At 39.7% G+C, this 24,841-nt stretch overlaps 2 protein-coding genes across 3 annotated transcripts; both read right to left on the bottom strand.

The window, feature by feature from the left end:
• Positions 1-1,482: 1,482 nt before the first annotated feature.
• Positions 1,483-17,818, bottom strand: nectin4a (nectin cell adhesion molecule 4a). 2 transcript variants are annotated; one of them, XM_067523611.1, is made up of 11 exons: positions 17,149-17,818; positions 12,155-12,346; positions 11,442-11,615; positions 10,670-10,948; positions 10,242-10,359; positions 6,595-6,749; positions 6,337-6,484; positions 5,917-5,992; positions 5,424-5,486; positions 4,044-4,217; positions 1,483-3,875 (listed from the first exon to the last, which is right to left on the bottom strand). In XM_067523611.1, the coding sequence occupies exons 1-11, from the start codon at positions 17,201-17,203 to the stop codon at positions 3,483-3,485; spliced, it is 1,827 nt and encodes a 608-aa protein (XP_067379712.1). In that variant the 5' UTR covers positions 17,204-17,818; the 3' UTR covers positions 1,483-3,482. The 2 variants fall into 2 exon arrangements, with proteins under 2 accessions (XP_067379712.1, XP_067379711.1); XM_067523610.1 differs by having other exon boundaries at positions 4,020-4,217; positions 17,149-17,816.
• A 382-nt stretch (positions 17,819-18,200) lies between these two features.
• Positions 18,201-24,816, bottom strand: fcer1g (Fc epsilon receptor IgFc epsilon receptor Ig). Its single transcript, XM_067524392.1, has 5 exons — positions 24,618-24,816; positions 20,918-21,009; positions 20,156-20,194; positions 19,301-19,321; positions 18,201-19,169 (listed from the first exon to the last, which is right to left on the bottom strand). The coding sequence occupies exons 1-5, from the start codon at positions 24,682-24,684 to the stop codon at positions 19,116-19,118; spliced, it is 273 nt and encodes a 90-aa protein (XP_067380493.1). The 5' UTR covers positions 24,685-24,816; the 3' UTR covers positions 18,201-19,115.
• Positions 24,817-24,841: the final 25 nt, after the last annotated feature.

Genomic DNA, 24,841 nt, shown 5'->3' with positions numbered 1-24,841 from the left:
ACTTTTACAATTTAAACATTTCTCGGTTTTTAGATTTATTGTAATTTTCTCATTATAAGAAGAGGTGGTTTTAATGTTTTGGCCACCCTATTTAAAATGAATGAGGTGGCCAAAACATTGTAACCACCTCTTCCTATAATGCACTTCTTATATTGCACTCCAGTAAGACCATAATAAACACATAGTAGAATTATCACCTATGTAACACTTTCAACCTGAAAACTGACAAATTATAACCTTGTAAAAGTAGAATTCAGAGCAGAGGCAAATTCAATTCCTAAATTGAACAGGTGGTTATAATGTTATCCCTGATCAGTGTCCATTTGCTTTACACTAAAGAAATGCTATTACGTTGGTCGACAAAAACTAGGTTTCCCTACACAAAAAGGACACTTAAACTGCCCAGGTAAATTTCACAGTGATGTCATCTGCGAATTCTTCCGCCCAGCAAATTAGTATAAACCCCAATTTTTAGATAATGAAAAATAGTTTTTACACAAAAACATAATGGAAGAAGAACTTTGAGGAGTTGATGAATGAGGAAAATTAATGGGAACAAATAGTAGAAGAGGTGACTGGTGTGGAGCAGGAAGTAGCAAAGATTAGAAAAGAGTCCAACAGATGCAGTATTTGCTTTGAGGATGCTGATGGAGAAGTACAGAGAAGGTCAGAGGGAGTTGCATTGTGTCTTCGTAGATTTAGAGAAAGCGTATGACAGGATGCAGAGAGAGGAACTGTGGTATTGTATGAGGACGTCTGGAGTGGCAGAGAAGTATGTTAGAGTGGTGCAGGACATGTATGAGTTCAAGGTGGAGGTGGGTCGGCATCAAGGATCAGCTCTGAGCCCCTTCTTGTTTGCTCTGGTGATGGACAGGCTGACAGATGAGGTTAGACAGGAATCTCCATGGACTATGATGTTTGCAGATGACATTGTGATTAGTAGTGAGAGCAGGGAGCAGGTGGAGAATGAAGGTTAGTCACAGCAAGACAGAATACGTGTGTCAATGAGAGGGACCCAGGTGTAACGGTGAGGTTACAGGGAGCAGAGGTGAAGAAGGTATCAGGTGTGTTGTGTGATAAAAGAGTATCAGCAAGAATGAAAGGAAAGATGTTCAAGACGGTGGTGAGACCAGAGATGTTGTTCGACTTAGAGACAGTGGCACTGAAGAAAAAAGACAGGAGGCAGAGCTGGAGGTAGCAGAGCTTAAGATGTTGAGGTTCTCTTTGGGAGTGACGAGGATGGACAGGATCAGGAATGAGGACATCAGAGGGATAGCTCATGTTAGATGTGTTGGACATAAAGTCAGAGAGGCCAGATTGAGGTGGTTTGGACATGTTCAGAGGAGAAACTGTGAATAAATTAGTAGAAGGATGCTGAGGTTGGAGCTGCCAGGCAGGAGGTCTAGAGAGGATGCAGAGCACAGGGTTAGATGGAGGCAGATGATTCTCTGTGGTGACCCCTGAAAGGAAACCGCCGAAAGGTTTTACACAAAAACATGTAGAAAAACCCTATGCATTTATTTCAACCCATCAATAAAAGATTATACCGATACATTAACATCCACATAAATGAAAATCCTGTCAGTTGACTGGGAAGATCATTTTTAAAAATCACAGTGTAGTTTTGCAGTTTGTAGGCACATTCGGTTCCCTGCACTTTGCATCAGTACACATCAGGGGGCACTGTCTGCTACAAATACTTTGAACATAATACCACTCCCCTGCTGCTCTAAGCTGTTGGTGCTACAGGAAATTATGGCACATTGATTTTTCCACAAACTGGTCCAGAACACCTCTAATCCAGCATTTGCAACTCAAATAGGTTTTGACATTTGCCTTGGCAAACAGCTGTATTTACAGGAGGGAACATAAAATACTAACAAATATGGAACTAAATAATACTTCATATTTGCCAAAAAGCAAATCCTTTTTTTTTTATATACGTATGTATTTTTATCGTTGTACATTGCCTCCTTTATCAGGGCTGTAACAGAGTTCAACCATATTAACAACACGTAACAGTAGACAACAAAAAGTAGTAGTACACAATACATGGTTGGTTTTGCCACAGTATCACAAATCTGTAACAGTCCACGTCAAACTCCTCTTGAAGCGGCATCATCTTGTCTTGGATTTTTAAAAACAGCAGCCAAATGAAACTTGGCACAGTATACCCACAGTTGCAACAAAACTTTTTTAAACTCTCTGGTCTCTACTAGATCAAGATGATTTTAGTATTCTATGACAAGAAACACAGTAACATGTTACCAAAAAAAAGTGTGTAAGAAAAAAATATATTGGTACAAAAATTTCTCAGGTATTTTTCAGTTTGTATTCATATATGGTAAATGGGTGCTTATATCCAAAGCGCTTTACAATGTTAATTCCCATTTACACATCGATAGCGGCGGCTGCTATGCAAGGTGTTCATCTGACCCACCCGGAGCAACTCAGGGTTCAGTGTCTTGCCCAAGGCCACTTTGACATGTAGCCGGGACCAAGGATCAAACCACTGACCCTTTGGTCCCTGGACGACTGCCTTACCAACTGCACTACAACTGAGCTACAGTCTTTATGTGTGTGTGTGTGTGTGTGTGTGTGTGCGTGTGTGTCTGTGTGTGTGCATAGAAATAAAAGAGTTTAACTTTTATGACAAAGAGGGACATGAATTTGTTAATATGCTAATTTACTGGATGTGATTAATGATTCAAATGTGTTAAAAATATTCTTGTGTCATTTTCATATGCAGATTTACATATTTGACATGTCACTACAGGTATAGGACACTTTTGTCATGTTTTAGCTCTCTGAAGTCTTTACCTGAGCCAAACTTTCTCAGTGCTTAAGGCGAAGGTACAATGACACAAAGACAATATGGAGGTATGCAGGTGTGGCAAGAGACGAACATCCCCCTGGTTTGGATCCAATCCTAAACCGTGTTGTGTAAGGGAATTTAACACAGGCTCAGCTACTGATACACTGACTACCACAAAAGTAAAAATCCACCCTCAGCACAGAGGTGTTGCAATCTACTCCTCTGATGTACCAACTATCCCACAGCATTCTCCTGCATTTCCTGATTTCCCACTTTACATGTCCTTGAGTGTTTTTGATTTACCCAACAGAAGTCATGTCAGCTCCTTTCTCCTGTTGCTGACACTGTGTGTTCAAAGGAAGAGCAAGGAATAAAGTCTGCGATCGAAGCTGTAGTAGCTGTTAGTGTAGTAGCCATTATGTTTGTTTTTGCCTGTAATCTGGTCGTGATCACAAAATATCAGAAAAACGGAGGAGTCCAGACTTGTACTGTAGATGTTTTAGAGCAGATTTTTCCCTTAAAGACCTCTTTCTATTGCACCGTGCTCCCACACAATAAAGATGCAGCATTGCAGTCAAAGTGCAGATTTTTCTCAATTGACCACAAACTGGATTTCTGGACAACAGCTAGTCAGTTCAGTAGTTTCACCTTATTTTGCTGCTGTCTGCTAAACTATCTGGGCTTTGTGGATCAGTGAGGCATGGGGATTAATAGGAGTGGGGCTCTGTTGGGATTTGGGTCTTAGTGTGCCATTAGTTTGCTGATAGCGCATGCAGTGAGCCTCAGACACATGGGAGCTGTTGGTCTCACTGTCTTGGTCATCAGGATGCTCTTGACTTGCAGGACCCCCCAAACCCTCATCTACTTCATCCTCATCATCAGTTACTGGTGGGTAGTTGCAGCTCAGATGCGGGTGCTGGTGATTCTTAGTGATGCTGCCCGACCGTGAACTTCCATCTGTTGGAATAATGGCGCTGCCATTTAGCTGTCTGACAATATCAGTGGACTGTACGAGGGGGTAGGCTGACGGCATGAGGGGAGGGTGGAAACGACTTTCTTGCTGCAAAGACAAAAAGCAGACACATTTCATAATATCATCGAGTAGGAATGCAGAGATAAATAAGCTGCATGAGATGCATTCCATAATATTATGAAATCAGGCTTTGACATGTCCAGAAATCAACATGCACAAAAGCTCACTCACTAAAGACATATTGCTGTTTCTCACATAGGTTTCCACTCTGAGCCGGCTCTCCTCGTCTCTATCAACAGGTCTATCTCTTCCCCTCCGTGAGTTGTTGTTCAAGACTGGTCTGCCCAGGTAGTCATATGTGACCCCTCCTCCTCCACCTACCCGCCCACCTGAAATGGTGGATCGGCTGTCGCGGCAGTGAGCCTGCTCCTGTCAGGGCAGGAGAAGACGTTACTCACAATTTCTGACTTATGAGGTGGTCTCACTATAATATCTCCTTTTATGGCAGCATTAATTAAAACTGAAGTAACTGTTAGTAGTAATAAAGCACCATTTGACAAGCTTGTTTCAAAGCAGGAGTTATTGGCTTTCTAGGTGAGAGTTAGATGAGAATATACATAGAATATAGATATAGATGGTCAGTGGTAGAGCATTGAGTGGGAATGCAGAAAGCCGCAGGCTCGAATCCCACCCACCAGGTGTGGCCCCACCTAGTCACCAAGGGCCACCACAGTGCTGTTCCTGAGCCCGGATAAATAAATAAAAAAATAGGAGGGTAGAGGTAGGAAATGCCAAATCAACATGAGGAACATGTACCACTGTGGCGACCCCTGAAGGGACAAGACGAAAGCCAGTGATTTGATTTCCGATGGTAATTTCTGGTATCTAGTCTCAATCCTCTCGTCTATGGATGGATTACCCCAAAGCCTACTCGGCACAGACCCAGGGTCCCAGCATTTTTTTTATATTCTTCTGTTACAAATTTGTTTGTTGTTTTTATCTATATTTTTATCAGCTTGGACACAATAAAATAAAAATAATTTGCTAAATAATCAAAACCATCACAAAGACACAAAAAGACTAAAGAGAGCTAGAGGTGGGGGTCTTTTATCTGTCTGTGCCCAGGGGCCATTTGTCTCATAATCCATCCATGTTCTTATCTCAAGATTGACTTAATAATAGGATTAGAATTCTTTATTTAAAAGTATTATCTCTTTTCAATCTATTTCAGAGCAACATTATTTAGGTTATTGAATTGTTATGGGTCTGAACTTTCTGAAAAAGGGATTTTCAGAAAGGCCTTTTGATGATTTGTTTGATAGTCATCAAGAGTAATTCAAATGTTTCTGCAAATGTATAAATATAGATGTAAAAGGCTAATAATTTGCTTGAGAATATAAAACTAGAGTGTTATGCAGTTCAGCATAAATAGAATTATTAGTTGGAGAAGGAGGAAAATAAATATATTCCTAAGGTCGTACAATATAATGTGTTATTATTATCAGTATCTGAGATGCACTACATTCAGATTTGAAATGTTGAAGCTCAGAACTTAGCCGCCTGGCATCTGGACAGTAAAGCGTCCGTCCCTGGCCCTGGCCTTGCATGCAGAGTTATATAGGTACGTAGACTGACCCCAAGGGAAGACAAGCTGGTCCTCAGGGTTCCCTCCACTCTCAGAGGGATGTTTTCCTCTGTCTGCAATTGTAAGAAACAAAGGGGGGCAGAATTAATCAAGATTCACTTAAGCTTTGCCAGAATTACAAACGCTCCGTCATAGCCACACATAAAACCTAACGCAGCTTCGAAACTTATTCAAAGAGCAACAAAGACTTACAATAGACAAAAGATTAGAAAAGTTCTTGACTGCTGCAGCTAACTGACGGGTAGTTACAGAGCCCAGTATAAAGGATTCATCACAGTACCCATTTGTTAGAATTTCTGAATGATCCTTGAATAAATGATTGGCCTCAAACGTTTCACATCTTGGGACCAACATTCTACTGATTTTGATCAATTGGTGTCAGAGTTTCACAGTCTGAATCAGGTCATGCTGTATACAACACAAGCCGAGGCTGCAGGAGAACAGTATGTGTCAGTGTGAAAAAGACTCATTCAGTATTAGTACCGCTCCTTTGGTGTCTGTGCTGACAGAGTTCATTCTCCTGATAGATGCTTGTCTGGAGAGAGTGCTTATTTCCTCCCTGTGAAAAAGGAGAGAACAAGAGAGGATATTTTAATGATTAAAGAAACTAAAAGGGGGTTCCACGAAAAATTGTGTGAATCTTTTAGATGTTTTAAGTTTTTATGCACTTCACGCTGCAAATTTTTTTATTCAGTGTCTGTGTGGATTTTTCCCATTTGCCTCCTTGTCCTCTCTGTTATCTCACACACTCATTTATCAACTGAATCTCAAACTCTTTTTTCCTCCAATTCTGCTTAACGGGTCCGACTTCGTTTGCAGCTGTTATTTGCATTATACCTTATAGCTCCAGTCTTGGCTCAATCTGCTCTGCGCAAATGATTAAAGTGTCATCACCAAACATACCTCTTGACAGTTAGCTCCTTCTCCAGTTTCGCGTTCTTGCGTTTGTGGTAGCATGTGACGCTAATGACGATTATAATCATCAAGATCAGCAGCCCGCCAGCGGCACCCCCCACAAGGTACATCAGCTCATACGGCGGCTTGGAAGTTTCTGTGAAGTAGAGTGTGAGTAGGGAAGAAGGCAGATCTATTCATCCTTTCTCAGAGAATATAATTCTATGACACGTCTTTGTATGTGATGTTGACTCTGCGGTCATCTACCTGTCACATCTATCTTCACCTCTGCCTTCGCTACTCCCACTTCATTCTTCACCACACACTGGTAAGTGCCTCCGTCTGACCCAGTCAGGGGTCGCCCAAAAGTCAGTGTTCCGTTTGGGTGGGGTATCACACCCTGTGGTAAGTCACTATCCTTTCTGCAAATATAAGAAAAAAAAGTTACATTACAGTCCATTAAATCAGTGAATGGCTGAACATGGTTTCACCAGAGTCAAAGCCCTTCACAAAAATCAGCTTCTTTCAAAAAAAACCTTCTTTGGACCTCATCCTGACTAATGAGGTCCATAAATATCCAACCTATTGTATAAATAACACACTCATACTAAGCATTTTGACATTAATTTGAAATAAAGTCCATAAAAACACAGAGGAAAGTGTTTTCCAATATTTTCAAGGAATACGTGGAATAATAATTCACTCAGTCACCTGATTGCACAACAATGTAATGAAATTGGAAATGACGAGGCATCCAGTTTTGTTTTTACCTTTGAACCAAGATTTGTCACTGCAACCCTATATTTACATGTTTTCACATGTTTCATGTGTTTTAGCAGTTACTGTTTTAGTAGTCTATGGGATAAGATTCTCAGAAAAGCAAAGTGCGCAAGTGACAGATGACGTGCTCTCTGGAGAAATAACCTTGGATTTCAAAACGCTCCACCCCCTTCTAAAATACGTAGTAAGATTTTTCATCCAGTCCCATGTGAAGCAGACGTTTCTCTGTAGGTGTTAATTGCTTTGAAGCACCATACTGTTCCTGGCAGGGTGACTCAAGGAGAATGTTTCATAAACTTTGGTGAGCAAAGTTCAGGGTGTTGCCCCAGTGTTGTTGTTTTGTTGAACAGACCTAAATCCTGACTGTTGACAGAGACGGCTCTATCCTCCAAATGCTGCACAGCGCACACACTTTTTCTATTACTAGTGTGAAAGAGGAAGTGTCTGGTTTTTACATATGCAGTAGAAACACTGCAATGATAACATCTCAGCTACACGTTTGGCTTCCTCTTCCTCCTCTCACTGCCCCTTGGCTCACCCCTCCCTCTGCACACCTGCTCCCTCTAGCTCCCCTCTCTACTTATTTTGAGTGTCTCATCCCTTTCCCTTTCTCTTCTCGTCCCCCCCTCTTCCTCCTCCTTCGTGTGAAACTGTCTCATTCGTCTGCTTTCGGCACAAGCCGCAACATGACACTGTGACACCAGCTATTACTTCACCTGCTGTCTTTTATTGACAAATCCAACAGGTTTTCCCACTGTTGTAGCCATCACACTTTAGTGTGTTTCTGTGTGTGCGCATACATGCTCATTCATGAGCGTCTGTGCTTCCGTGCATGGAGTGTGTCTGTTAAGCCTTACAAAAAAAAGCTTACATTCTAAAGGTGTGTACCTGTGAGTAACAAGAAGCAATATGTAACTAATTATCAGGCAAAAACAACTCAAATAAAAAGGACCCTCGCCAAACCATTTTACCTGGTGTAATATAGTAGTGTAGAACTACATATAGTTCATTTGGGTGTCAGTAATTTCCCCCTTGGGGCTCAACTGTCACTTCTCGTAATTCTATGGGAGCCTTTTTTTGTGGCTCACATTTTTTCTGGCCACACCCTGCGAATACATTATTGCGGCGAAGAAAATGGCCTAAAGATGACACCAGGTGACTCAAGCAGAAGAACTCAGGCATCTGAGTCAAATCCTTGTCGGGGTTTAAAGCTGGGCAGCGCTGTGACGCATTTTAAATGACACACGCACATCTGAATCTGTCGGTTTCCATTGCGGCAGCAGAATCAGGAGGTGACAGGGCTTGTTTGCTTAAGTCGTGTGGAAAGGGTGGAGATCCTCCCACTGCTACATTCTACAAGGTTGTTTTAACTAAATTACCTGTGAATAGTTGTTATATTAGCTGTTGTAAGACATTCAAGGAGCAGTGTGGGCATTATTTTCTAAATTAATAAATGTAACCTATCCCACATCAGTTAATGACTACGTGCACTTAAGTAACTAGGTTCCTCAGAGAAACCAGCTTTCTCTGGAAATCGGGGAACTGCGTTTACATGCACTGACCAGACCTGGTAACTGGAAATGTGCATATACATGCAGCAGCAGAGTAATTTGATTTTTCTTCCTCTGACTTATTTTGGAAGCTTGGTGTCTCCTTCAGTCTTTCACTCAACTGTGTGTTCCTGTCTGCAGCCTTTTGTTATGCACAGGCTATTGGAAAAAGCTGATTAGAAACCTGGTTACGTGTATACATGGCGGAGAAATCAGCGTTCTCCAGATAGAAATCTACCTGGGGAAACCAGGTTTCCCTCATCGCCTAACCCAATTTCATAAACAATCTTTCTTGTTTACATGACGGTCAAGGCAGCGAGGTGGTTAATGCACCATGGTCACTTTGCGGGTTCACACCCTGGCCGCCCGTGGCCTTTCAGTGTGGAGTAGGCATGTTGTCTCCGTCCTTGCAAGGGTTTTCTCCAGGTACTGTTTCCAAAAACATGCAAGTTAGGTTAATTGGTGACTCTAAAATTGCCCCTAGGTACTAATGTGAGTGTAAATGGTTGTCTGTCTGTGTATGTCCCTCTGTGGTCCTGAGGTAGACTGGAGCCCTGTGCAGTGTGTGCCCTGCATCTCGCCCAATGACAGCTGGGATAGGCTCCAGCCCCCTCGCGACGAAAATAGGATAAGATGATGGATGGACGAACCTGGTTACTTAAGTTCATGTAAACGCACTCAAACGCACTTAATTTATCCATATTTGCACATTATCTTTGCCAACAATTGCTGAGTGCCAGGAAAACAGGATTGTGATTTTTCTATTTGCAAAACTGGAACCCATTCATAAAAAACATTGCTCTACAGTGCTACTAGTGGTCAAGAACTAAACCTTTGACTTTAGATTTAGAAACAGCTTATATTTGAGCGGACGCTACCTGTTTTTTTATTAGGTCGTTATTTTTTTCTTTCTGGGAAGTATTGCTAACTACTTGTTAGCAATGCCACATAAAAACATGGGAGAGATAAATCTAGTGATCTTAATGTCAACAAATAAAACCTTGCACAATCTTTTTGAGTTGACGTACACAGTCCTGCCGCAGCACCAAGTGTTGCTTCAATGATTATTTAATATGCAGCTGTCATACTTATTCAGAGATGTGCTAAAGACTACAGTTCCCAGGTATTTTTAGACATTGTACTTACAGTATAGTAACTTCTGTAACACGGAATTTACAGTGACACAGAATACGTCCTAACCACCAAGCAAGCTTATCAGCTAACACAGATGGTCATTCTTTCTTCTTCTTACATGCATCTCTCAAAATTTCGAAATTCTTCCAAAGGTGACAACTTGAAGTGTTAAAATTACTTCTATTTAGCTAAACAAATGATTTGTCCACTACCCTAAAACCATTATTTGAATTTACAGTGTTAAAGTGTTTCTTTCAGATTGTCATTTGAGTCCTGAAAATGAGCTGAATACAACCTTATTAAATGTTCAATTTAAACGCTACACTGGTGAAATCATAGGAAAAATAATTGCCATGATAAGTGCAGCTTCTGAGAACAGTGACCAGGCACATCAGACAGTTAGTCACACGAGCACCAGACAGTCAGCGAGGGAGGTGCAGCCTGCTGTACCTGATCCAGGTGAAGCTCTGTGGTTTGGGGTTTCCTCCACTCACACACTTCAGGGCAGCATTCTCCAGACCCACGGACCAGCCTCCATTGTAGCCCGAAACCTCTGCATGTGGATGGACTGGAAGCAGAACAATAGTTTACCTGCTTTGTTTAGTTGTGAGGGGGAAAAAGGAGGCATTGTTTTGCACGTTGTGTAGACGACAACAAAGTAGTAGAGGTAGAAAAAACTGAGGCACCTCAAGTAGTAACAGAAAGAGAATGTTTAGTGTAAAGAGTAATACAAACTCTCTTTCCATATTGTAAAGCTCACAGTGATAAAAAAAAAAGGGGGAAGTGAAGGTGTGTCCATCCTTCCAGTGTATTTTCTTTTGTTCTGTGCCTGTACTTGGCATGTTTTCAATGTGGCCAAGTGGCCCAGCAATACTCACAGTGCACAACAAGGTTGTTGCTGATCCTTTGGGGACTATTTAAAGTCGGATGCCACACCAGACAGTCCAGCTTCTTGCCATTCAAGCGCCTCAGGGGGTACAGAGAAAAGTACGAGGAGACCCTTCCGTTCTGAGAGGAGCGGTTGGTGGACTGACCGTTCAGTTCAGTGTCCCAGGAAATGTGGGGGGGCGGGTGGGCTACAGAACGACATGTAGCAGCCGTCTCGTACGGCTGTCCCTCCACCAGAATCACAGGGTCGAGGGAGGAGATAGGAATAGCTGGAGGGAGAATTTTTTACAGTGTTTGATCACAGGTAGTGAACAGTTACTTTTCTAACACCCACCATCTGTTATCAGTGCCTAAACACACCCATAATACCGTTTAATAAGTCTGTAGTCAGAAAAAATGATTGTTTGCTTATTTTGAAAGACAAAATCAGTTTTTTAATATTTAGTATCAACAGATATCAATGTCGTTAAATGACAACATATCGTTTTTTGGTTTAAAGAAAATCAGGTTGTAGTTCTACTCCCTAGAAAAACATTTTTGCATTTGCACGTTAGTTGTTACCTAAGTGCAATAAGTTGTAGTTATTACGTGTTACACTATCAGTCACATAGTAAGACTCATTTCGCCTCAGAGTATGTGAATCAAGTTGTGCAATTTTGACATTGTGGTAGTCATATGAGATCCTTTCGTGTTTGGTGGACATAACATTGCTTCCTGTTGCTGCAGTAAAAAAGTCAGCACGACCATTAGGGAGGGACTCACTCCACACGATGAGTGACATCTCAGTTTCAAAGTTGCCAGAGGGAAATGTGTTGACTTTACAGGTGTATTTCCCTTCATCAGACACTTCTGTGCTCGTGATGACCAGGGACGAGTCCATGGTGGGTTTGCTGCTTTTAAATCGCACACGTTGTGACAACGAGCCGAACGCTGCCACTGCAAAAGATAAAGAGGCAGGAAGGAAAACAGAAGTGCAGAGAGAGAGAGAATCCAAGAAACAAAGGAAGGATGTGACCTCAAAATGAAGACCAGCAAGTTCAAAACTGACACATTCCTACATTGGACATTTCTGGACTTTTAGCTTGCATGTCTCAAACTCACAATATATATTTGCCACAAATTACAAGAAACCTTAAACACAGGGCAAAGTTAAAAGTCTGGCAATATATTTGAGATAATAGTAAAATTGACAGTGTTTCTCACACACTACAGGTCTTTTTAAGTGGATGTGATCTCACTTTTCTTTATGCTTTGCTTGTTCTGGGAGCAGAGAAAAAAGCCTCCAACAAACACTTGTCAACTGAAAGTGACAAATCTACTTGTAAAATCACCACAGTTTTTGCTTGGTGTAGTGCGTCTGCATTTTGACTGCTACAAAAAGAAGACTATTCACACTGTGCTAAAAGGGAACTAGTGTTTTAGCATGTGGCTGAAGATGCAAATTAACCCTGAGCCAGGCCACAGAGCCTACTGACCTCTCTGCCCCTCAAGGTGATGTGCAGTGATGATCTGTTCCATAAGAGCATCGGGTGTCACCTTATACCAAGTGACCTGCACCACCACGTCGCCCTCATTTGGCTGGTAGTGACAGGGCAGTATGGTCTCCTTTTCTGCCAAGGAGCGTACGAAATTGTTTGGGGGAGGGTCCAGAAATTCTCCCTGTACCACTGAAATGAAAAGAGGAGAAGGTTACGGAAGTGAAATCCACCTGCTGAGCAATCAAACAAATCTATCAGTTTCAGTCTGCACTACATTACAGTAGTAGTTTCCAAAGCATCGATTGTCCTCATACTGATCAAACTAAAAACTAAAGCCTGAGACATTTGGAGTAAGCAAAAAGCAGTTTACTCGGAATTGCTTTTAAAGAAATAGACTGACATTTCAAGTACAGTTCAGTACATTTCTTTTCTTGCTGAAGTTCAGCAGACAATTAACTTAACGCACGTGAGGAAAAATGAAAGTGAAGCGTTTCTATCAGCACTTCTCAAGCTCATTATGTGACATCTTACAGCTCATATAAATGTAACTATGGCCATTTTGTGGGTGGGAGGGCTTATGTGGTAGACAGAAGGGGTGGCCAAAGGTTACCGCAGGTTCCTGCCATCATCATCTGATCAGTCAGTACTTTAGAAGTACTTTGCTTATGAATGTAAATGAATGTAGACCTTTAAACTGGCCAAATCTGATATCTTATTTAAAAAAAAGTTATATATAGGTTCATATTTTGTGGAATCATAATTGTTCGGCAGTTACAACAGGGCAGATTATCTCACCAAGCGATGGATTTTTACTTCTCGCAGGTTGATTATTCAAAGAAAGTTCTTACACTGAAGAAACACGTTATTAACATATCAATAACAGAAAGTTATTTTAATATCTGAAAAAGTTTTCATTTTGGAGTTTAGAACCTTTAACCTCCTTGACTTTGTTGCAAATGTGCCAACTTTCTTTGAGTTGCGAGTCCTGGTGTAGGTACCAGATCTGCTTGACCTGCCAGATCGGCTCAGAGTCCTGCACTTACAGCTGATGTCACACTACTATAATTAGCTGGATGTGTGAAGTGATTCACACTTTTTTGATCGGCCGCTGATTCTAATATAGAAAGAGGTCTACATGTCTTTCTCTATTGGAATCATCAGTTAATTATTATTTTTTAAGCTTGCGTTTTATCAGATGTAGATCGAATAAAATGCAAGCTTAAATATAACATAATAAACAATGAAATGTGCACTTTTAAATGTAATTGAAGAATATGATTTAATGAACAACTACTATTGTACAGTTTCTTACATGTTTCCTATCATGAAATGATGATGTTAAAGCCGTGTTGGTTGTGCATATAATTGATACATAACATAAGCACTTATAATGCTGATGCCAAACTCTACATGTTGCCAATTCATATCTTCATATCATAGCGACATATCTTTGGGGTATAAAGTCTAGGACTTCCTCTTTCTTGAAAGAACTTCTATATTTTTCTCTGTAGGCAAATGTTTGCTCAATAAAGAATCATACAGCAACTTTTCAGCCAATCATCACACACTTTCCAACATTCAGCCAACCATATTGTGGTACATCTGTAAATGTGAACCTAATCGAAGCTAAGTGGCTGTTGCCTGTCACTTTATATTTACTGCAGGCTACAAGTGAGTGCTGTAGTAGAATGAGTCCTAAAACCAGTTTCATTTTTGCACTTTTGGTTCCCTGGTCCTAATGTTTATAGGATTTTGGGTTAAATTCCCTCAATAAAGTCTGTCATTAATACAAGTTCTAGAGATTTTCATGCTATTCTCCGACATCAAGTTAATCAATAACTAACCAACTCAGACATTTGTTTTTAGCTATTTCATGTCCTAAAAATATGTGGCTGCTAACAAGTGGCTAAATGAGACTACAGAGGTTGTAATTGTGCTGAACACGGAGTCCATCTTTACAGTGTTGTTGATTTTATTACTCAGGCTTTATCAGTTTATTATTAGAGAAAAGCTTCTGCAGAAGAGATGAGAGCACTTAATCAAATCACAATTTGGAAATTTTGTGGTGGTAATGTTGAGGTCATGCCAGTGTGGTGTCGTTTTAGCTTTTTACTTCTGGTGATTGCATTTAGGCTTCAATTATAATGAATGTGGTGTCCATCATTGAAGATTATCTTGCTGACCAAAATGTGTAAATACCATAAGCTTTTGTTTGTTACTGGGCTTATTTTCTGCATGGATCCAAATGTTGGTGGAAAAACCTCACTGGCTTCTTGTTGAGGGAATCAGTGAGATGCTAACTTTAGGGTTGGCCTACAAAAACACGCCATCCTTACAGATGGGCTAAAAACTTTACCATAAATGTCAAGCTACTCCTAAAGTTTGTGTTTCAAACAGCCATATCTGTGTGAGCTCCAGCTGCACTGGCCTTTAATTGAAGCTACGGGAAGGAATTACATGAGAATAACACAGCACAGATGAAAGCAGGCCGTCTATCACCAGAAACCAGTACGAGGGAATTTATGTCGCTTAACTAGTTGCTTGAGATAAGTTTTCAAAGCAAATTCACACAGTGTTACCTCAGTGTCTGGACAGAGCCAGACATTCAGCAAGGTCCCAGGAGACACACAGTACAGGACATATAATACTGTGTACAGTACACACACACTGTACTGCATGTCTCACACTGTCACACTACATCATCATAAAACAACAAACACCCAGCGCTTCCACGAATCGCTCTTGTCTTTTTCTTGCGTTTCTCACTGTTGACAGGTTGACAAATTTCTGTCCAAACCACAGTGTCACCCTATCATCTACTGTCTTCTAGCAATTTCATGAAGTTTGCACACACTTGCAGAACGCACAGTTATGACATTTGAAACCCTGCAACCTGCATTTAACAGTTTAGTGTTAAATGCAGCCTCCTAGAATATTTGAAACTTTAAGACGTCTGTATCTCTTGGCACAGTGTTCAAATAAAAATAATTTAAGTTTTATCAAAGTCAGTGATGTTTTCCTGTGCCGCCTTAAAGCCTTGGATAAGTGATTCATCTTCATTGCCTATTGTCACACTGCTACTCTTGGCAACGAGCTCATGCTGATAGTGATTGATTTACTTTCAGAAGGTGCAGTTTTCTGATAATAATGGCCTTGCAGACACCAAAGGAAAACAGCATGCGTGGAAAATGAAAATCAACAAATGGATTCCTCCCTAACACTAATAATATTTAAACATGACAGACTTTATGTATCCAAGCTGAAATATAATTGTCATATCTTGCCTCCTTGTAATTATTATTTTTTCCCCATTCGAATCACTTACCTTTTACCATTACAATGTATTCGTTGTGCTGTATCTGTAGCATGTTGTTACTGTTAGCTTATCTGTTTTCACAGCTCGTTGTTGAGAAATGAGCAACACCTAGTTTTTATGGGCAGAATTCAAATGTATCGGAAAGTAAAAATAGCCTACATTTAAAGTCACACTTTTCAGTGAGAAGTGTTTAAGGACAGAACAATGAGAGCACACATGCTTTGAGACAAATGTCCGCATGTTGTGTAGAAGGCACAGCGTTGTCATGTTGCTGTCGTCCCAGTTTGCCACTGTAGTATTAAGACAAACCTTGTGCATTTTTTTACTCATAAACCAAAGTGTTTGGTATTTGAGATTTTGACCCGATGATGGGAGCATGTGGACAAATGAGCAGTGGTCAAAGTCTCTGCAGATCGTTCTGAGAGGGACGTTAATGTCTGGAGTCCCTCCACTAAAAAAAACACCATTGTAAACACACTCACACCGAGACTAGAGAGAAAGTCAGGGGATCACGTCACCTGGGGGTTCATCCTCTGGTGAACAACAATTTCAAATGTCAATAGTTGTTCAGCCAAAGAGCAGATGCTCCAAACTCACCATCCATAGAGCTGTGCTGCTATTTGTGGCTGACAGAAAAGAGGAGGCCACGTCCCAAACTCCAACAGTACAGCAGTACACAGCACCTCAGTAGTACACGAAGGCACATACATTTTTTCTAACAGCCTGACATGTGATCACAATATAAAACTAAACTAGATCTATTGATCTAATTCAGGTACAGTATCTCTGACTGCTCTGCGCGTTCTGTTGTTGGGCTTAATTGTCCGTGTATGTCGATGTGTGTTGACTGAATACCTGATGTAGGAGCCTCTGTTCAGATATGTCAGTGGTGAGGATGTGATTCATGCATTTACCATCAGACCTGATGAGTGTATTATGCAGACAGGTGTTTTTTTCCATTTGTGTGCGAGTTTGAGGTTAGGACGTCTGACCTGCGGAATCCGCCTGTGCTGCATTACTGGAATGACTTTGGAATAACACTCAATAACACTATAGTGCCTTTATGCATGGGACCAAAAGTTGTTGTTTTTTTTGCCACACTCATATTCATTATTGTCTGACACTGTGGTATGTATTTGTTATTTAGGGAAATATGTAGCCTATAATATTTAAGATTTCATCTAATTGGCCAATCAGATATAATCCAGAACATAGTTTTACGTTACAGTACAGAATGACTCTTTAATGCATTGACCTACAGTATTTATCACCTACAAGCACACATTTTTGTTAAGCAACACACACACACACACACACACACACACACACACACACACACACACACACACACACACACACACAGTAAAGCTCAAGGAGGGTCCACACAGTTCCTCTGAATCACACGGGAGGAGGATTGATCAACAGCAACCTGTTTTTCCTGAAATATCAGAGAGTGTTTTCTTTAACAGCGCAGCTCGGGTTAACTCAAAGCAAAGCTAAGAAAAAAGTGGCCACATGTTCAGAATGTCCATAAATTAGTTTATGAATATGCAGGATATGATTGTAGGACCTTTCTAATGAAGAAAAGCTAAGTTTCCCTGCTGTGGGATTATGAGTTGTAGACTTACACAGGACTCTAACATTTTGGATGAAGCCCCTGTAAAGTTTTACTCACCAAACATCCGGAGGACACAGAGACACAGAGACAGTGTGATCAGCAGAAATGTCATTCTCCCCAACAGTCACTGTTAACTGAGCACACGGTGGAGCAGTTTCCGCGCTGGGATAAAGCTCATCGGTCCAGGTAGTGGTATCCCAAAAGACAGGCGAGCATGGAGCACTGAGGCGGACTCATGCCTTGTGCGTCTGGATCCTTCTTTGCGATTTTGGGTGCGTGCGCGCGCTCGTGTGTGTGTGTGTGTGAGAGAGAGAGAGAGAGAGAGAGAGAGAAAACCTTTCCAAAGTCTGGTCGTGGGCAAAAAAGTTAATAAATAAATAAATAAATAAAGAGGGTATTGTTTTTTCTGGTTATATAAACTGAGCCCTCGTGGAGAGAAAAAAAAAATTGCTTTCGTTTTGGTTTCACGCGCTGGTTTGTTCACGTACGCGCCATAGTGTTTGCTGCCCCTTAAGAGAAAAGAAGGCAAAGCTTTACCTGCTGCGATACACCTGTTTACCACACTCCCCTCTCGTTCTCTCTCTCTCTCTCCGGTAACACACACCTACTCGCAGACGATGAACACACAAAAACACACTCACTGCGTCAAAAGTCGCCTTTCCGGTTTGGTGAACTCAACATGACAGTTATTTTCTCGTCTTTACTTGCTCTGCTGCGAGGAGAGGCAGGTGAAAAACAGACCTGGAGAGTCCGCTCAACCTGGCTTCAGGTGACTGAGCGTGATAACAGAGTGCTACCTCCTCCCGTTGGAACAAAAGGAAAGAAATCCTTTAATTTTAAAGGAAGGAACCAATGAGCAGCACTGTGTTATTATTACCTATCAGTGACAGATTACTGGTAAAGAGGTTTACATCAGCCTGAGCTGACCTACATGTGACAGGCATCACATAATTGCAGAATGGCAGGAGCCTCCAAGTTGTCAAACCACTCTGAGGAAATTATTATTGTACTTATTTTGTGATAGTATGAGGACATGAGGCTTACCACTAACTGTATAAGGGAACACAGGAGTGTCTCACTTCCCCACTGCAATCCAAAGACAGACAAAGTTAATGAGCAAGTTCAATCTTTTATTAGATTTGGATAATATTTGTAATCTTCCTACAAACAGTTGTTCACGTACAAAATCATTTATTTACAACAAATCTGTGTCGTTGCCTACATTTGTTCTAGGCTCCATCTTCCAGGAGACGGATTTCTTGTGTGTGTGTGTGTGTTTTGGGAATGTAGACAGGTAATGACCAATGACAACAGCACTGCCATGTGGTGCAGAGGAAACACTGCTCGAGGTCTCTGCAAGACTTTCCTGTAGACAATAATCATATTGGATTTTGGTTTTCTCCCACTAGCTTCTAACTGCATCCCTAAACGGCCATGTTTTACACACCTAGAATTGGAGCTATGTCTGCAGTAAAATGAGTAACATCTTCATGCTTTGTGCTGCAGGAGGCATCAAACCAGTGTGGTTTCTTAAACAGACACATTAACACAAAACCTGCTTTTTTAAAATGGCCTAAAAGAGGAAGTGGCTGCTAGGTTAGGGCCGTTTAGCAGTTTTGGCCTGAATATGGCTCATAAATAAGAAATACAAAGCTCAAATAAACATTTGTTTCTTTTTTATTTTGTATCATAGTTTAAAAAAAATGTCTCTGAAGCAGTATGGTTAGTAAAAAATTCACTTAGCATTAACATTAAATATGACAGAGCAGTTAAAAATCTTGCACAATTGTTGGCATTTCTGAGAATTGCCCATCTTCCCTAAGCTCATCTTCCCTTTTTCGTTTTTGTCCCCTTCCTTAACCCAACTTTCCATAGACTCTACAAAAGGAAAGGGGAAATGAATAGAGTGCACACAATCTCATATTCTCTCAAAACATAAGCGGGCTATCATATGGAGTATTTACAAAAAAAAAGAGATTTTACTTTAAAAAAAAAACATCTGTCTTGAATTTTCATTCATCGTGTCACTTTTTCATGCCAATGGTTTCATATGTGTCCTGTTGTCGAGGGCTCAAACCCTGAGAGGAAGACAAAGAAGGAGAATATGAGAATTTGAGAAAAGTGTTTGATTTATTAATATTTGTTAAAATGCAACTGAAATGGACCCTTTAATATTAAAACAACGAGCTGTTGCGATGTAGAAACTCACCGTATAGATGCTCTCCTCATTCTGTCACGGGGACAGGAAAACACAATATTAGATGCAGTATAACAAAGCAAACACAAACTATACATACTGTTTTTTTTTTTTTGGCAGTAGCAAAATGCATGAGTGTATGAATATTAACTAACAAATAAGGAAGAACACTAGAAAAAAAAGAGGAAGAAGAAAATAAAGATGACAACAAGCCATAAGAGAAGTGAGGCAAGCTTGAAAGTAGAGCACTAGGAGCTTGTGTGCTTTATTGTGTGTATGTGTTGCAGTGGGTTTGGCTGCACACAGTTTGTGGCTGCTAATAGGAAATTATAGGTTAAAAAAGCCAAAGCTGTAAAACTGCAGGCCTGGTGTAGAGCTTTTATAATGAACAAGAAGTCCCATCCCCATATGTTCTTTGGTTGATGTCCTTTACTGAATATCAACTCCGAATTGTTTGGGGGTCGTACTTATTAGTAGCTAAGAGAGACGGCAATCACACGTTTTCAAAAACTACAAAAATATCTGTTTTTCAGTGTTATCGGTGGGATAAGACCCCACAACACAAACAGGCTTTTCACCCTGGCTGTGCCTTTGTGAGCTCAGGAAATAGAAACTCGGAGCAGAGACATCATAATCATTTAACTCGCCACAAACGCCAAACAATACATGTACGTGTGAACAAAAGAATGACATGTATCAATTAAGTGTTTGATGCTTCCTGTCACTGTTTGCCCACTGAGGTTTGACCCGACCGGTGACAGTATTTTTTGGCTCCAGTAGCTCTGCCTGTGGTTTGTTCGCTAAACCTTTAGACTATAAGACTGTGTCAGATGATTTAAGTCTATTTTAGTGTTCTTTCTTTCTTACCTTTCCCTTTGGAGCTGCAGCCTCCTTGGCATTGAGGATCTGCAGAGGAAAGTGAACGACAAAGTGATAAATAACTGTTCCTGCTATTAAGTCATAAACACAAAAGTGTGGCATAAGGTGATTACAACCAAGTACGTCTAAAATTCTAGAAAATGTGTAATCTAATACATAGACAGTGGTGCATTCAAGTAGAATATTTTAAAGCATCGTTTCCATGCAAAGGCCCCCTAAAGTGCACTAGCTGCTAGCGAGGACCACCATTTTGCAAAACGTCTCAAAATCCTATTGACAATATGGTAGCACATTTTTCAGGTTTTAGTAGCTGGGCTGCTGGTCTGCTCAGCACGTCTTTTGCTTTTAGCAAAAAATAAATAAATACAAATAAAAATGAGAACAAACTAGTTAGCTGGTTACATTTTAGGAGCAGCTTCATAGCAGTTGCCCACCTTTACTAGATAAACAAGGACAGTTATGGACAGGGAAACAGAAAGATGCTTACGGCTAATAATAATAATTCCGATAGTAATATTCTTCTCATTGCACTTTGCTTTAATGTTTTGTGCATGACTTCGATTGTTTGCTGCCTTGTGGATCACTTGTAAGTCATTTTGGATAAATGTGTCAAATGACTAAATGTAAATGCATTTTCATCCTGGTGGCCCCCCTGCCCCAAAAGCCAGGGCTTTACTGCATTAATACGTTTGGTGTCTTTTTGCATAAGTTACAAACATTAAATGTCTATTCTCGTCAGTGTGTGCCAACCTTGATTCGGCAGTAGAGAGCTGTAAGAATAATGCCGTACAAAAACAGGATACCATCCAACACATAACAGATCTCAGGTTCTGTGAGAGCAGCTGAAGAAACACAGGAGAACAATTTGTTAGGAGAAACCATAACAACAGCACTCTTACTGTATGGTGACGCAATTATTAATAATTGGATTACACGACAGAGACATTACATGGCAGTGACTGGAAAAAGTGGTGCATCAGTGCATGCGGTAGTTTATCTGTTGCATCTGGTGCTTTTGAGCAACGACAAACAAAAAAAAAGTGCAGATGACATCTCATCATCTCATTTCTGCGAGGCTACTTTTTTGGCATTCAGAAAGTGGTTGAGTAATGGGAATGTCACCATTTTTGATTTGAGACAAAAAGCAAAAGCTGCCATGCTCAATTGCAGAAGTTTACATGAGGAGGACTTAGGGCCAATAGTGAAACAGAGATGTTGTGAGGTCTGAAGGCACGAGAATATTTTTAGCAAAGATTGTCACCGCATTACTGTTCATTCCGACATTTCGACTGAGGCCCCTGTTTTGTGAAACCTTTTGTAGAATGTTTTGCAAAACAGGGGCCCCCCTTAGTAAAAGCAGGAGGAAGCCTCTGTTGGCGTTGTGATGTCTTGTGATCACTTGAAAGTTTTATATTTTGATGCATAATTCAATTGTAAATATAGCTGAAGCCATCAGGTTTGACTACAGGAACATAAATCACAGAGGATCACATTTTTCATGCACTGGTAACATTTTATAGTTGGGATACTGGGTTTTTGGTGTGTTACGTTAATTACAGCTACATCTAATAATTATTAGATAACATTTTCTCCAACATTTTCATGTTTCATGATCATCATAATAATTAACCATTTGTTGTAGACAATAACATTTCAAAATATTGAATTATTACAACATTGCATTTGCAAATGTGTTTAGCTTTTCATCTCAAAATACACAATCACCTGTTCAACATTTACTGTTTCCATAATATGGTCACTTAATAAAAATGTCTTGGACGTCTATAAACTGACTTTATTGAAATGAAAAGGATAAAATTATGGAAACTCTGGAAAAGATCATTAAAAAGTAATATCAAATATAAAAAAGAAAAGTTTAAAAGCCTTTCTAAAAAGTCAACTCAACTTTTAAGACTGATCAACTTAAAATGACTAACTTTAAATTAACAGAAATATGATGCATACTCACCTGAATAATTATTTTCACTTTCTCCATAAAAATTTACCATTTACCTCACTTCACATAGTCAGTCAATTAAAATTCACGGGATTGCAACAGCAGAATATGTGCGGCCGGTTGATTTGGCATGAATTTTTACGCCGGATGCCTTTCGTGCCACAACCCTCCAATTTAGGTCCGGGCTTGGGACCAGCACTAAGGTGGCCTTCCGCATCCCACCCAATGCTCTACCTCTTAAAACTTTAAATTAACCTTGTGGAGTGATTCCCTCAGATCAGATGAAAATGATTCCTTTGGCACTGTTTGGACTCCATAGGTCTGTTGCGTTATGTAATATTGCTTTTTAATGTTCAACATAACACAAAACTATCAACTTTAGCCGTATCATACACAATGAACTTAACCATATGCAATAAATGTAATTATTATATCAATTCAAAAGGACGACTTCAATGTGATAAAATCTCTAAACAAACTTAAATTTTCTGTCATGTCTTTTTATTTCCCCCCCTCTTTCCCCTGCATCACAATTTTAAGGAAACGCATCACTCTTTTGAAATCACATGATTATTTCCCACATAGAGAAGTGCACTTCCAATTAAGGTCTTCTTGTCAGAGCAGAGTGAAACTGCTTTCTGTCACGCTGCCTGACAATGTTGGATAGGTTTGCCTTGTTGGTTCTGAATGGATTAAAATGTTCAAGGTTCTTACACATGTTAAATTCAGTATGTAATGCTTGTGTATGTGCTTTTTCGCCTGGGAGACAAGGTGTTTTATCTGCATCGACACCACATTTGGTTTCCGTATCTAGTAGGGCAAAAGGAAACAGCAAACACTGTTAAAAATAACTAATAGTCTAGTATTAATGCATGACTTCTATGTCCATGTGTCGCAGCACACTAGTGCACTGTATTGATGTTATGTACAGCAGTGTGTATAAAGATAAGGTTAGCTGTGTGGGCAGCTCTCTCTTTAAGGTATAATATATTCTAAAGGTATAAAGCAGCCAACAAATAAAAGTAAAGTACATACATTTTATACACTTGGTATCTGTGACTGTAGACCACAGTAAGTAGGTCGTAGTAATTTGTGGTCTGGAGTTAAAACTGAAACACCTATGTTGTAACATTTTAGACACACTGATTAAATGAGTCTCATTGGACTAGTTAGGATTATGATCACTAATTGTATCTGGCTAATACTTTTTGATTAATTAATTCATCTTTTATGCAGTACAATTACTTGTTACTGTACTTTAATACAATTTTCCATTATATTTATTATATAACTATAGCTACTGTCCCTTTTTTAGAATGTTATTAATAATACAAAGTACATTTTAATAAGACTTTTTAAAAAAGATTTAAGTACCTTAAACATTTTAGATTTAAAAGTTAAGATAAACAGATAAAACAGTGTGCGAGGTGGTTTTTAAAAAGGTTACATTTACTTTAAATTTACTGGTACTTCCGAGTATTTTTTAAAATTCAATTTAAAATTCAGCTTGTTACTTGTAACAGATCATTTCTACACTGTGGTAATGATATTTTTTCTTTTGCAAATAAGGTATGTACTTTATACACCACTGCTTTTATAACCCTAAAATATTAATGTAAAGTGAAATGAAGAAATGCTGAAGAGCCCCGCATATAAGGAGCGGATCCATTACATGTTGACTTAATGATTTAAAAACATAAATTTTTATCAATCTATAAGATTATTTCTGGTTTAACTTTCACAGCTCTACCATATTTACATATAGTTGGTCTATTACAGCTATAAACAGTTTAACACAATATACATAAAATATATTTAAGTATTGTAATACATACGTTGTGAAATAATTTAAACTTGCCACATATTTTACAGTAACTGAACAATTTTTAGCGGACACCCCGTACAGCTGCTTATAATCATACTTCTTCCTTTTGTAGAAGTTGAACAATATAATATAATATAATATAATATAATATAATATAATATAATATAATATAATATATATATATATATATATATATATATATATATATATATATATATATATATATATATATATATATATATATATATATATAGTGGTAGAAACTTTGGAACCGGATTACATGATCATAAACCCGATCATTTGCCTGACAACTATCTCTTCAAATGACATACCTAAAAAAAAAGTACCCATGTAGACCAGAGCGTGTGGCCCTTACCACAAGTAAAAACAACTAGCACGGTCAGCTTGTCTTTTTACAGGAACTGTAAAGCGGTGGCTACATTAGTCTATATTGAGAGGAACGAGGCCACAGAAAACCTCCTCACTCTGAATAAACATCTGCAAACTTCAAGCTACAGAAGAAACATTTTGTCAGGGTTCTTTTCGTGAATTCAAGAAGCCTCATTGTGAAGTGTTTAAGCAAAAATAACCCACTTCCAGTACACAGAGCAAATAGCAACCTAAGAATGTAACGTTACAGGACGTCCGAGTTATTTGCTACAACTCACCAGCTCTCCCGAAACACATCCACAGAGGAATCACCACCAACAACGGGCTCCTGCCCCACACGGCCATGGTTAAAGCAGGATCGACGTGGACAACTGGCCTCCTTCAGCAGGCAGCAAACACAGTTTGTGGGTGGTTTTTTACACTGCGTTCTGTGAAAACTCGAGTATCACATACCTCAGTGCCATGAGGGGAAGTTGTGGTCTGAGCTCTAAGTCCATTTTTC

The sequence above is a fragment of the Channa argus genome, chromosome 12, assembly GCF_033026475.1.
Source record: "Channa argus isolate prfri chromosome 12, Channa argus male v1.0, whole genome shotgun sequence".
Classification (NCBI taxonomy): Eukaryota; Metazoa; Chordata; class Actinopteri; order Anabantiformes; family Channidae; genus Channa; species Channa argus.
The sequence above is the reverse complement of the archived record's forward strand: the minus strand, read 5'-3'. Positions and strand labels throughout refer to the sequence as shown.

Bases quoted from the DNA above. Each gene is read 5' to 3' on its own strand.
- fcer1g (XM_067524392.1), bottom strand. From the start codon at position 24,684: ATGGCCGTGTGGGGCAGGAGCCCGTTGTTGGTGGTGATTCCTCTGTGG. The intron at 21,010-24,617 runs GTGAGTTGTAGC...GTGTTTCTTCAG, and splicing joins GATGTGTTTCGGGAGAGCTG to CTGCTCTCACAGAACCTGAG. The intron at 19,322-20,155 runs GTAAGAAAGAAA...TCCCCGTGACAG, and splicing joins CTGCAGCTCCAAAGGGAAAG to AATGAGGAGAGCATCTATAC.
- nectin4a (XM_067523610.1), bottom strand. From the start codon at position 17,203: ATGACATTTCTGCTGATCACACTGTCTCTGTGTCTCTGTGTCCTCCGG. The intron at 10,360-10,669 runs GTGAGTATTGCT...TTCTGCTTCCAG, and splicing joins CAACAACCTTGTTGTGCACT to TCCATCCACATGCAGAGGTT. The intron at 6,485-6,594 runs GTAGATGACCGC...TCTACTTCACAG, and splicing joins GGTGAAGATAGATGTGACAG to AAACTTCCAAGCCGCCGTAT.